The sequence below is a fragment of the Papilio machaon genome, chromosome 3, assembly GCF_912999745.1.
Source record: "Papilio machaon chromosome 3, ilPapMach1.1, whole genome shotgun sequence".
NCBI lineage: Eukaryota > Metazoa > Arthropoda > Insecta > Lepidoptera > Papilionidae > Papilio > Papilio machaon.
Genome location: NC_059988.1, coordinates 5,897,147 through 5,911,976, shown reverse-complemented (window position 1 = coordinate 5,911,976; position 14,830 = coordinate 5,897,147). Strand labels below are relative to the sequence as shown.

The following is a 14,830-nucleotide window of genomic DNA, read 5'->3' as shown; positions in this document are numbered from 1 at the left end:
GAAATTACACCTTTGCTACACTGAGCGAAGGTTCTTTGAGCAATCAACAATGTAAAGTGAATATAGTACCTTTTCTATGTAACCGGTCGAAAGATAATCGAGAAACGATATGTATTTATCAAAAACCTCCACATCAACTCTTCTATAGATGTTACAAAGGTTTTCAATTACGAAGTTCAAGGAAAGGTTCTGTATCATTCTAAAACCCGCATCCTTAGTTATTAATTCACTAAGTTGTCAAATGTAGTTCAAATCCTAGTTTATATCAAAGCGGAATCTGCTTTGAATGTTATTTCAATTTATTTATACTCGTAGATTAATATATATAATATATATATGTATCAAATTACAATTATAAAATACTATTTTTGTAAATTAAATAAATTCAATTTGAAAGGCAAAATCTTTGTAACTTTATTAAGTTATTAACAAACACAATACTTTTTTTACAAATACGTGTGACCTTTGATTTAAAAGCAAGAGTAAGAAAAGTTAAGTTGTAAATTCCACACAAACTCCAAGCAGATCTTTTCAAATCTCTTACAAAACATCTTCGTAGACACGACCCATAAGATTAAAGAATTTATTTTATCAACTAACAGTTGGTTTTGACCGCAACGTCTATTATCTTTGTTTTTTCAAAAATAAATCGAGGTACAACAATGAGTATATGTTTTATATGGGTTTCAATAAAAACTACTATAACTAAAATAAGAATCCATATTATAAGAATTAAAAAAACGTTAATAGTAGCCTATGTGTTCTTCTAGACTATGCTCTACATTAATGCCAAATTTCATCAAGATCTGTTGAGCCGTTCCGGAGATACCTTCAAACAAACATCCATCCATCAATACATCCAAACATTCACAATTATAATATTTAAGTAGTTAACAAATAGTGTCATATCTTTCTTAAATATTGCAACAAGTTTTTCTACGTCATATTATGAAACATATAAACCAACAAACAATTGTCGGAGATTTCGAAGGTTTTCCTTCATAGTCTTATCACTCAACCATTAAAAGCTTTTACGTAGAAAGTAATTACTGATTTATTAAAGCAGACAGACGGCGGATTACGGCAATTCTTTGTCAAAATTATTTTAAATTGCATTTATTAATACGTACTAGCGAAAAGCTCTACTTTGGCAAGACTCTCGGAGCTTTCTACCTTGCCACAATTAAAACCATTATCCACAAAATGACCATCCCTTAGTCTTGTTGACGGCCATAATTTACTAAAATATATTTGAGGTTACTACCGCACTTAAAGCCGTTCAATGATCACTGAGAGAATACTTAGTGTTGAATTAGTATGACAAATCCAACCCTTTACCGAGGAACTCCTCGCATGACCTAAATTCACTACTCAAATTTTATTTTGATATAGTATTTATATAAGAACTTAAATATTTCCTAAATAAATACATGATCAAAATTTGTAAGAAGAGAAATATTACAAACTATATTTATTGTCATTTACGTTTGGTCATAAAATAAAATTGCCCGCCTATTTCTTGATTTACGATCACCATTATCCCAGGAAATAGGCGAGATATCAAACAATAGCCCACAGAGGACAGCATCAATATAATACTCACAACTATCGATTTTCACTAAAATACTTTCGTTTTTATCATTTATTTATTTAATACTATATTATATACTGTGTATATAACTCGAATCTATCGTACACGATTATATATCTTTTTATTTAATGTTTTTTATGCAGCGAAACACTAAGATCAACAACATATGGTAAGTAAACATCCGTTTCTACTTATACTAATATGTTTTGACTTAATAAGATGATCTATTCTAAGTTTAATACATCCATTTTAAGATTAATAGATAAAGTTACAAATACTTAAAAAGTTAATATTACTAAAAGTGTAGTAAGACAAAGACAGGATTTACATTTTATTGTTTCTAAGTCTTGGAAAATAAAAAGCGTAGGGTCGAGGTCAAAGTAAGTGTGGTTTAATTAAGAAACTTCCCTAAGAACATTTATTACGGCGCCCGTACCAAGCTAGATGTCAACGAAACGAGGTTTATTGGCCTATTTCTTTATCAATACGACATTGAACACGATAGTTGTTGAACTCACATCGATTCTTTGATTTCTTGACGCCAAAATATCGCAAACACTTGGCTTTTTAATTTATTAATGTCTATGCTAACAGTAATTTGTAAAGACACATTACAAAACTTTAGTTCTACTTAAATCATAGTTAGGAAAACTAAAGTTAGAATAGTGAATAGTTGATTATAACTTGAAATAATTTCGTTTAATTTAAAAGCTAGAACATATTGAATATTTATTGTAACAATTATTCGTCAGATCTGTAATCAAAAATGAAAATACGTCGTTACCTCTTTATTTGATTTTTAAAGGTGTAATTGTGTCTCCTGGACCTATACAATTTCTTGGAAATCGTTTATGAAAGATTCTTCTTTTGTCAACGCGAAGGATTGAAAGAATCGTTTTATAATGTAACATATTAGACATGTGTATGTTTTTGTACGAAAATTTGGAACATTTGAACCAGTCTAAATCGTTTCAATTTTTTATATATAAATTTCATAGAAAAAAAGAAGACGTGTAAATTTTTCATCAAACCATCCGAAAGTAAAATGGCCGAAATCGTCAGCTCGTATACGTCACCAGGGAGCTCGTGTCTACAGTAACATAGGTGTGACTAGTCCTTACTTACTACGCTGGTCCAATGTGATTTGGAATATTGTATACTTAATATAAATTCTGAACCTAACTATACATGTATTTGATTGGAAACAGACGTCATTTGTTTGGAAATTTTCCGTCGTCGTAATATCGTCGAGATCGCACAGTAAAGCAGTTTATTAGTTTAAGTTACGACTGTTTAATGTCGAGCTTTGCTTCTAATGTGTATACTTAATTTATGTTTGTATTTTATCACAGTAAACAATGAACAGAAAACAGAAGAATAGAATTATAATTAAAATAATATGAATAATGGTTTGCTGGCATCCTACTAAATGTATCCTAATAAAGACGTGTTAAGTTTCAACTTATTTAACCTTACTATATTACTAACTAGCTTTTACCCGCGACTCCGTCCGCGCGGAATAAAAAAATAGAAAACGGGGTAAAATTTATCCTATGTCCGTTTCCTGGTTCTAAGCTACCTGCCCACCAATTTTCAGTCTAATCGATTCAGCCGTTCTTGAGTTATAAATGGTGTAGCTAACACAACTTTCTTTTATATATATAAGATACTAGCTTTTAACCGCGACTCCGTCCGCGCGGAATAAAAATTAGAAAACGGGGTAAAAACTATCCTATGTCCGTTTCCTGGTTCTAAGCTACCTGCCCACCAATTTTCAGTCAAATCGATTCAGCCATTCTTGAGTTATAAATGGTGTAACTAACACGACTTTCTTTTATATATATAGATTATAAATGCAAATGTTTGTATGTATGTATGAATGGATGGATGAATGTTTGTTAGGAAGTATCTCCAGGCTACACACACTCTGGAAAAACATATGGGCTACTAATTAAGTTTTTTTTAACTCCGCGCGGACTTAAACGCGGGCGACAGCTATTAAAATTATAAATGCAAATGTACGGATGTATGAATAGATGTTTCTTAGAAGGTATCTCTAGAACTAATGCATGGATCTTGATGAAATTTGATTTAGATATAGAACACAGTATAGAAGAACACATAGGCTACCTATGATTCCAGAAATGTGCACGATTCCCGTTAGATACGTATGTTTTATATATTTACTCGATTACTCCGGAACGGTTAAATATTGGTTATTGAAATTTAGCAAAGATATAGAACATATGATGAAGTCTCGAGTAATACTTGAGATGTTTTTCTCTTTTTAATTTTGTGCAGACGAAGTCGCGGGCAAAAGGTAGTACAAAATACGTACGAAAATTAATGTTAAAGTAGAAAGTTATACCTGTTTACCCCGTTTCACGGTATTAATTTTAATTTTGTATATACTTGAATATACTGTTTTATAAATCTCACAGCAACTGTGTACTAAGAGTAAGAAGCGCAGGAAGTGTACAGAGTCGTCAGAAACGCGTCGCTAACGAGCCACTCAGTACGCGCGACAGACTCATAAACATAGTCAAAGAAAGTTGTAATCAACAAACTGTAAGACAGACCAAAAAATACATAACCACATATAGTACAAAACTATGCTAAATAATATCTAGTCGTAATTTGTTGTAGTAAAAAAGTCTTGTTTTTCTGTATCATCTGGTCCAAAGTATCACAAGTTATTCTTTTACAAAAAAAAAAAAAAACAAATAATTAAAGTAGAACAAAGTTTAAAAGGGGTCGACAGCTGCCTTCGCAAAGTTCGAAACAACTGGTTCAACGATATGTATACCCTACACCGAATTTTCATGCTTCGAATAATTTTGTTCATTTTAATTTTTTATAGAATTTTTAATCTATAAGTATTTAACGTCAACTTGTAAAACGCGTAGAAAATATTTTTGGATAGCAACAAAAAAGACATTCGTAGAAGTATTTTTTGATATAAAAAGTCAATAAATTTTATTTAATTAGAGAGGAACATATGCGGAGTTGTATGTGCCAGTGTGATACTGACAGCTGTTAGCCGACAGGTAGCCTTTGTGACCCTACAACGACAAAGCCTATTAATATTTTAACAATGCTTCTAGGATGCCGTAAAGTCGACCGCAAAGTTTATTGTACACCCCATGTTTATTTAAACCAGCAGGAACTTTACGATACGCTTGAACCTTTTGAATGTGAAAGTTTTTAAGAATACAAAACACATTATGTATATTATTACTTTAGGTTGATTTCAGCATATATTAAACCACGGAGTATTTACTATCACGAAACAAAAGTATATCGTGATTCACATTTTTGTGACTATACGCACCCTAAAAAATATAATCTCATTAGTTAAATTTCCATCATTGAAACATATATTTTTAAATATATTATTACTATGTAAAATATTATGTAAACGAGCATCCTGACCGCTTCATTTACATATCCTATCCTGAGTCTTTCAAATGTGCTTTTCTTTTAAACTTTGTATTTTCAAACTAAAATATCATATTTGATTGCATTAGGTACCTAAGCTCCAACAAACGACACAGCGTCGTTAACTCAACGTTTGGAAGAAAAACTGTGGTAGTAAATTAAATAAATAGCCGGCGTATATCATTAAATTACTCCGCTTTTTTAACAGCAATTTTTGTATTTAGTTAAATTACTCAAACAATTTTCCTTTATCCATTTTTAACTCCATTTAACTACAAAGAATGGTTGCTAAAAATACAACAGATATTTAAGAAAAACTCGAAATATGCATAAGCTGATATTTAAAAAATCCACTCCACTGTTTAATATAAATTTTAATAAAGTAAAATTTTACATGCTACTAAAAATCTCACTGCGTCCAAAAAGTGCCAGTCTCATTCATTGTTCCTATTATAAAAGAATTTAAAACGTTTTCAAAGCTTTGTATAGATATTTCAATGGCCTAGGAATTGGTTTTATAACTGATCTTGTCACAAAAGACTGATTCAGCTATTCATTTTTTTTTTAAAGAAATGGTTTAATTTGGTAATAGTATGCTAAGATACATGGGTTCTCATTGATTTATTCTAGACTCTAAATAGCATTACTTGTCGGTTTTTATCATTTAATTTTCAACGTAATAAAGGTATAATACATTTAACAAAACTTTTCCACGATAACATATTCGAAAAGAGTTTAGTAAAAAAGTGTCCCTTGATTACTGAACCCATTTTATCCGTACAAGATCAGCATCTTTTTGCTATCGAGATTTAAGAAGGAAATTTATTTTCCGAGTATAATCTAAAGTAAATATTTATGAGCAAAATCTGAAATAATCTGACTGAAATAACCTACATAAATATGACACGCGCGTCTTTCTGTTCTATTTATTTTTGTAAATAATGTTTTTTTTAATTTACACTTCAAAATTACACCCACATAGAAAAAGTTATAAAGAAAATCCTTACATATATTAATTTTATTTATTTATTTATTTAATTTATTTATTTATTTAGATACACCAACAGGTAAATTATAACACATGCACAATAACTTATATAACAAAAGTAAATTAAAACGGAATAATAATTTATCCAAATTATAGGTGTACACATCATACAAGTATAATAAAGCAACAAACGGAAACGCCAAAACTTTATATAAACGAAATTAGTAAGATATATGTGATGAAGTTAATTATGTAATAAAAAAGAGGAACAACTAAAATCAAATCATAACTTCTCGAAGATATTTTTTAAATCTAGACAATTTGTTAGAGAAGATATCAATTTGAGACGCATCATTTATGGATTGTGCGATATTTGGACTACCAGGATCTTGTTTAGGGTCTTCTGTTACACAAGAATTATGCCATACATTGTATGTAGTCATTAGTCTGTTAATTGGTGAATATAAGCCTAAGTTTGTTCGAGCTGCCTTAGTGAGAAACGGCTTATATTTTTTATATCTAGGTAGTCTAGAAGGTACAGAGATGGACAATTTTGATAATAAGTTAGAGGCGTCGTTGTAACCATTAATCAGTTTGTACAGAAACATGGCGTCCAGATATTTTCTTCGCTGGTAAAGCGATTCCATCCCAAAGTGTTTTAAACGGTCGTCATAACTCGAAAGTTTATTACCTAAGTTAGTCCTAAACGATAAATGCGCTAGAAATCTTTTTTGGACTCTCTCTAAGCGCTTGATATATGTATCATAGTGCGGATTCCACACGACGCTGCAATACTCCAGGCGGCTGCGAACTAAAGACGAGTACAGACTTATTTATATTAAAAAAATATATAGTCTGTTCATCAAAATATTAAGTAAATAAACGCATAAATTATAAGAATTAATATTGTAATATTACAATGTACAATAGGACTAAATAGCTTCATGTTCCGTTAAAATACTAAGGTTTCAAATTTTACAATAGCAAAATACAAGCCACGTCCGGACTTAAATAAACAGAAGTCAATGTTGAATAGAAAATGGAAAAGCAGTCGCTTAAGAGCGAGTGAGGCGTGACCCAAGCTTTTGCGAGACCCATTCTCATGAAATACGATGTTTTCGTGCATACAATACTGTTAAACTTTTGCAAAACATGGGGACAATGCATGAATTATTTTTCTTACATACATCAAGAAGTCTGTATATGACAATAAAGAGACTTTATGTCATTGAATGGGTTAAAAAATAGACTTTTCTAAGTTCAGCTAGTTCTTTGTTAGCCATAAAAATAAAAATATATTATGCTTAAAAATATTACTGGAACTTTGGTACAGATGTTTTAATAAAGTTAATATAATTATTTGCAAAATGGACGCTTGTTTCTGAATAAACTTAAATATAAATTTCAAATATAAATTCTAGTTCAAGTTGGCCAATTTTACTTCTATTGTGTAATCTAACATCTGCATAGAAATAATTCTAACAACAAACATGTAACACAAATCGAACGGACACTGCAGCGACGTTTTCTTTTTTAAAATTACAATCGAATATGAACTCTATTACTGTTGAATAAGAATATATTTTGTGTAAATTATAAAGAAATATTCGAGGGACTACAATGCAGTTGAACATTAAACTTCGGTGGAAATCTAAACTTCTAATATATACGTTCAATTTGTTACTGTGTCCAACGTTGTCCAGTAGAACTGCATCTGAATATAAAATGATCAACGGCTTAATGGTTAGAGAATTCATTGAAAATCATAAAGAGTAACGAAGACAGTTTTAAGCAAACTTGCATCAAAATTTCAATAATATCTTAATGATGTCTACTTTAATCGGTCTACACAAAAATGCTCTGCGGGTGCAAAAAAACTTTAGTGCTGAGAGCTTTCTACCCGGATATTATATAATTGTTCAGTTATATATATGTTCATACTCATAAAATCGTATTAATCGACGTCTTTATATTAATCAGTGAAAGATGTTTCGACTCAATTTAGATGAGCAAATATACAATTTTGGATGACTCAACGTGATTAAATGGAAGGCTAATTTCAATTTATTTTAACAGTTAAACGGCGTTTAAAAAATTTGGTTAACGTTATAAAATTGTTAGTTTTTAGGTTAACAATTTCTACGGCGCTTTTAATTAAAAGCGTGCATAGCTGCAGGTTAAGTTTTAATGAACACATCTGTTGCTTTTGACTATTTGCTTTGGGTAGTTAATGTAGTAACATTTACTTTTCGCATTTTCCAAAGAGCGTGCACAGACACAAGATCCAGAAATTAAAAAAACCTAAACCCTTCGATCACATCATCCAATATATCAAACCACAAGAACTTATTGTAAGATGAGACCTGTAAAGAAAGCAAACAGCTGAATTTTTACCTTGAGTCTAAAACAATCCTGGTAGTAATTACCTTTTTAAACATTAATACGAGTATAATATTTTTGATGCCAAATTACGAACTTGTAATGGAATTTTCCCTAATGAAATGTTGGAGATTGATTAAATATTAAACAGTAACAAAGTTTCCAAGTAATCCATTGGCTAACTCTTCAAAACTTTCTCTTGTACACTATTAAAGTAGTCAGACCTTAATTATTAATATGATTTTTTTTGTATAAATACTACTGTTCTGAATTGATAACATTGTGTCGTGGTCAAAAATACAACGAATATGACAGTAATAAGCAGAGCGACAGCGAAAAAAGAAATCCACAAGACATTGAGTCTTTGCAACTTTTTCACGCGTCAAATCGGTTTTTCTTTCATTGACAATCCCCCCAGTACTGCATTCGGTCGTTTGAGATCTTATATTTGGTTTACGATATCTGCTACTTTATTATTTTTGAAGCTGAGCGCAGAAATTAACTACGTCACTTTGAAGTTAATTAAATCGTCTTCAGTTGTGGATTTTGTTGCAAGTTTACACATCGTTGGATATGATACAATGAGTAACTAATAATAGTGTTAACAGAATAAAAATATGTGTAAAAATGGTGTAAATACATTTGCCATTTCTTGTGCATGTTTCGACAAACGTCTTTGTGATATTTTGTAGGGGATTTTTTAACTAATAATCTCTAATTTCGTTAGGGTAGAGCAATCGAGATAATATTTTTTTAACGAATGGACAAAACCAGTAATACTTTATTACTTAATTAAGTATTAATTATATTCTTAGGTTTCGGGAAATTACTGACGATTTGGTACAAAAGAAATGAATTTAGACAATTGGTAAAAGAACTGGCTGACATTTGGCCAATATCCGATGACGACAAAGAAGAAATAAACATAAAACGGAGTCGAACATCCTCCCTGCGTATTGCACAAATTTGTAAGTATTAACTATGTCAAATGTTCGTAGATACTATTTTTTTAAACCAAAGTCTGGGCAATGCTGTATTTCTTGCTCAAAATCAGATGCCTTTTAGTTAAGCAATATTAATTTTCTTCGAAAAATACTAGGCCATTTATTTAGAATTGGAAAAATAAACTTTTCGAACTAAGCTATCAAAATGCCCAATAAAACTAATTTTTTAATTTTAGACTATGCCTTTTGGAACGTTTTAGGAGTTTGGTTATACAATTTAACTCCGATAATTATATTTGTGTATCATAAGTTACAAGGTGAGGCTGCAGATTTGGGATTCATCTGGCACATGGCATATCCATTTGACAAAACCAAACCGATATATCATGAAATAGTGTTTATTTTTGAAGCTTGTGGAGGTAAATGTTTTACTTATGTATTTTAAATTATAGATAGATTGCTAGCTATAATACAAGAAAATGGGAGGATATTAAAAGAGGGAAATACGAGAAGAATCATTATCAACTATGACATATAAGACGACTAGGGGCATGAAATTGTTTTATTTTTTTATTTTTTTTTAGGTGTGATCTCAGTGTGCTCTATGCTTGGATCTGACATATTATTCATGACAATGGCAAATCACATTAGTTTGTTATTACGTTTACTTCAACTGAGGATCCGTAGATTAGGCAGTACAACAATCAGTAGTACAACCAACGCGCAACAAGTCCACGACACTTATCATAAAATTATATCGGCTGTAAAAACTCATCAACGATTGATCACGTAATTTGAATAGAATTCTACTGGTTTTTGTCAAATCTTTAAACAGAATTTTGAATACAAATTTGATTTTGATTACAATTCATAGCTAACTAAATTTCCTTTACCTAAACCCAATATGGCGGACGGCACAAAATGGCGGACGAATTGTTGAAAAAAAAAAAAAATGTTAATAGCGTAAGTTAATACTTACGATATTAACATTTCCCATTAATGGACCGGTTTTAATTTTATAATTATAATTAATTTTATGTAACTTCATAAATAAAACACTTGTGTGTAGTAAATATTTATTGCTTGTTAATAAAATTATGTTATTACTAGTTAAGTTACTATGTTGATATATTTTCAGATACGGGAATGATTTGGAGAGTGCATTTTCACTTGTCAATCTTATCAATGTCTTATTAAGTTCGGTCGATATTTGCTGCGTTGTTTTTAACATTGTAAGTTACATCATAGTTTATTACTTATCACTTACTGAATTTTGTACACCTTATACCGTATACAGATATAGTAACTTTGATATGTTAATTTGTTTGTAATTTGTTATTAGAAGTTACCATTATAAGTATATCATTTACGCAATTAAATTTACATTTTCTCATCGTAGAATAATATAATTATAGAGATAGTGTAAAACTATTTTGTAAAAGCTTTTAGATCCATGGTTGGCAATGAGCAATAAGTTCTTTTTGGGCGCAGCGCTCACCCAAGTCGGTATACTATGTTGGTATGCTAATGAGATTTATACCTCGGTACGTATTCATGTCATATGTTGATACGTTTCTATAATTAAAACTTTGTAAAAGTTAATTAACTTCTAAATTATAAAATATTCAGAGTTCAGGAATAGCTGACGCGGTGTATGAAAGTTCATGGTATATGGAAGATATTCGTTGTCGAAGAGCACTACTTATTATGATGCAAAGGTAGGTTTTATAAATACTATTAAAAACCAATGAAATATCGGGTTTTTATTTCCAAAACATAAAATTGATAATGTATTAAGACTTCAAAATGTGTATATCTCTATATTGCAGGTCTCAAAAGCCGTTGTATTTTACGGCTTTGAAGTTTCACTCCATAACTATGAGTACTTATAGTTCGGTAAGAACATATTTGTAATATATTTATTTTCCTATGAATATCCTATTGTTAAAGATTTATATACATTAAGAAAATATTTATTTATCTAGCTTCCATATAGTCCATACCATGATATTGTATTTACACATTTCTATTGATGTACATAGTATTGGTAAGTGCCAACATTCTAATGGTTAAGTGTACAAACATTCGACCGAGTGGTAGTGGTTTAGAATCTTTCGACTATTGTCATGAACCATATCCTAGCACAAACCTAGAGCTTAAAAAATGGCGCTTTGTTAAATAGAGTTTCGGATAAACATTCAAGTTAATAAATTTTTAAATCATCGTTGAAATATTACTACGGTGTACGCAACAATATTTCGGCTTCTCCCTTGACGCCCATTGCTCAGTATTATGAATAATATTTCAATTATATTTCACACAATATCTTTTTGTAAATAAAATATGTATTATATGTTAAGTTGTTTAGGTACGAAAGCGAACTCTATAATAGTCGTCTGCTCATTTAAGTCCGAGAGGTTTATTATTCTATTTTCATCTAAATATTTAATTCCAAAAGACAGAATCGAGTGGATATTCGAGATACTCGATAAATCCACAAAAATTTTGATGTTATTAATAAAATCACTTTATTTCTTTCAGATTTTAACATCGTCCTATTCGTATTTCACTCTTCTCTACACTACATATCGCAGAGACTAGAAAAAATATCAAGATTAATTCTATGAAACAATATTTACGTGAAATTTATAAGGACGCGCAATCACTGTATCAATAAAACCAAAACAAAACATAAAAATTTAGGAGAATGAATTATAATTAAAACGTATAACGTATGTAATTTACGAACTGTAAAATTATTGTAATTTCCGATTAATTTTACCCTACGCATACGATTTTGTTTTCCATTTAATTTATGCTTAATTCTTACTTATACATTTATAATGTGACAAAAATGTATTCAACAATACCTAATTTCCAGGAGAAATGTCCCCAATAGACACTCCCACAAACTTTGGCATCGTAAATTTTCTCTTCTTTTTGTTTCGACAAAGCTTTTAATATTGCGTAAAATCGGGGCCAATTTGAAAAAAGGCAATTTCGTGAAATGAGGAAGGTTCCTTCTCAAATTCATTATAACGGAACGTGACGGAATGCGCACTCTTCTGCTTTATGTATTAAACCTACTGATCATATTGAATTTAGAAGTTTTGGATTTTATATTTGGCAATTAGTTTACATTTCACTCTACACAACTTTTTATCTTTGCTGTTTTGGAAAAAATGAAAAGATTTTCGCCATTCCATTCCCGCAATTGAAATTTGAACTCAACAAATCAAGTTCTAGAACTTAATATAATTAATGAATCTTTTGTTTACTCAGGCTCTTTACAACATCGGAGCAAAAACTTTTTAATTGGAGTTTGTCTCAGAACTTAATTATCACAGGTAAATTATTGCTCGTATAATAAAATAATTGTCAGAAATAATTTTCAGGATTTCTTTTAATCATAGTAATTCTCTTAAATTTAAGAGAATTACTATGATGGATAACATCGCTTTTATTTTAATTTTATTAATATATTTAATTTTATCGTTTCGTCCTGGAATATTAGGACATATTTTAAAACGGAATCCGCTGTCATCACTGCCCAATGCCAATTTAACAGTGAGTAAAAGAGTGTGCGTGAAACTTTTCACTCGAAATAGAAAGTACACTTATGTTTATTTTTATTACCAGCAAACATATAATTTACTCGCCCATAAATTAAAAAAAGACACTACAACTTAAACTATTTAATACGACCTAGTTTTCTAAGTTTATGTACAAAGACAGAGTGCCATTGGTCCGTTAGAATTAACAGTTTCAGTTTTCAATTGATCTCTCGGACGTTCTTCGGTCCCATTAATTTTAAACGTCATAGCCCTGCTTTGAATACTAATAGCGGATTACTTGTTAGCTCCTCCTTAGGACACGAATACATAATATATTAAATGGTTTAATAGTAAGTACTATAATATTTTCATATAATATATAGTTATTTTTTATAAAATGTATTACATGTTAGAAAATTAATATATAATAGTAATTAATGACATGGACCATACAAACTGCTTACATTTTCCAAAGATTCCATATTGAGCATGAGCATTGAGCATATATAGAAAGCATGATCATATTGTTTGTAAAATAAATGAAAAATAAACTAATTAACAACGACTAACAAAAGGTTTGGGAGCTTAACATAAAAGTTAAGATTAATTAGACTTAATATATAAGATAAATATCTTTTTTGAATATATGCTGTAACATAAATTAGATTAACTACTAAAATTTCTACTAATGCTTTAAACGAAAATTCTTACATGTCATTTTTAATATTTCAGCTCTCTGAGTGAAATTAATTCATCATCTCCCGGGCCTTTTCCCACTCACGTGTTGTCGACACACAAGGTTTTATAAACCTTAAAGTTTTGGCTTAAATTTTTACGGCCGGCCGCCTGCCTACGCCCACCCTACTTTGAAGGAATATCTTAAAATTAAATATAATATAAACTTAATAACTATAGCTAAATTATTCAAAATTACTTCTAAAAATACACCAAAAATAAAAATTAGTAATAAAACATTGTAAATATAACAAAATTCCAAGTTCTTGTCTTGATAATTGTCTGAATGAAATTTATTTGTTCATTTCTTATTATAATTTTATTTTATGTAACATAAAAAATTTATTCATTCTCTCCATGGATATTGTATTATTCTGCTCATAATCCCTGAGGCGTTTTCAATCATAATTAGTTTACCTTCTCTTAATATTATATTAGTCTTCGAGTTGTTATTGATTACACGAACCACTTTGATTTATTGTTTAATCTATACATCTATAAAGAGGTAAATTATATTAAATGTTTAATAGTTTAAATCATAAATGTATCGAATTTAAATCAGCAATTACGACTAATTTATTATTTAAATTTCAAAGTAGATGCAATTAAATAATAGTTTTTATAGGTTAGAACTTCAAGCGTATAAGATTTCAACCCGACCCATAACCACGACAAAGGTTTTCCATTACAGGGATCAACAAAGGGCAAGAAACCCTTTTCGCCCTCCTTTAAAGTTAGGTAAAGCAACTGAATAATTTAATGCCTAATTTTAGTCTTATGAAATGTCAATCCTTATTATAAAAACAATAAAATTCATTACTTAAATAGTACAAATAAAATAAAACGTTGATACTCACTGCCTTAAGATTCATCGAAAACAAAAGATTTATCCATTGTTTTTTGCCTACATTGACCGAAATAGCGAAGTAACCATTGGTCATAGATATCGGCAATTGCAAACGAGTTGTTAACCTTTCATGGAAGGAGCAGGGGACGCACAGAAAGAGAATATTTCCCCTACCTATCCAAATCAGCTTCCTTATAAGAAAAGGGTGTGAAGGGACAGGAGATTAGAACTAAGCCTCCGTCACGCAGACTCATCAGTCGAAACGCGGAATAGGTTCCACTTCTGCCTTGAGTCGAGCCGGCTCATTCGTGAAACAGATGTTTTTCTTGTTAACGTCCACCACTGTTATCATTT

At 30.2% G+C, this 14,830-nt stretch overlaps 1 protein-coding gene across 1 annotated transcript; it reads left to right on the top strand.

Annotated features, from left to right (window-relative positions):
- The first annotated feature begins 8,704 nt into the window (after positions 1–8,704).
- LOC123723553 (odorant receptor 4-like) lies at positions 8,705–11,941 on the top strand. Its single transcript, XM_045686617.1, has 9 exons — positions 8,705–8,981; positions 9,212–9,364; positions 9,577–9,759; positions 9,925–10,129; positions 10,479–10,572; positions 10,783–10,884; positions 10,970–11,058; positions 11,170–11,236; positions 11,882–11,941. Exons 1-9 carry the CDS (start codon positions 8,705–8,707, stop codon positions 11,939–11,941), a joined length of 1,230 nt encoding a protein of 409 aa, XP_045542573.1.
- Positions 11,942–14,830: the final 2,889 nt, after the last annotated feature.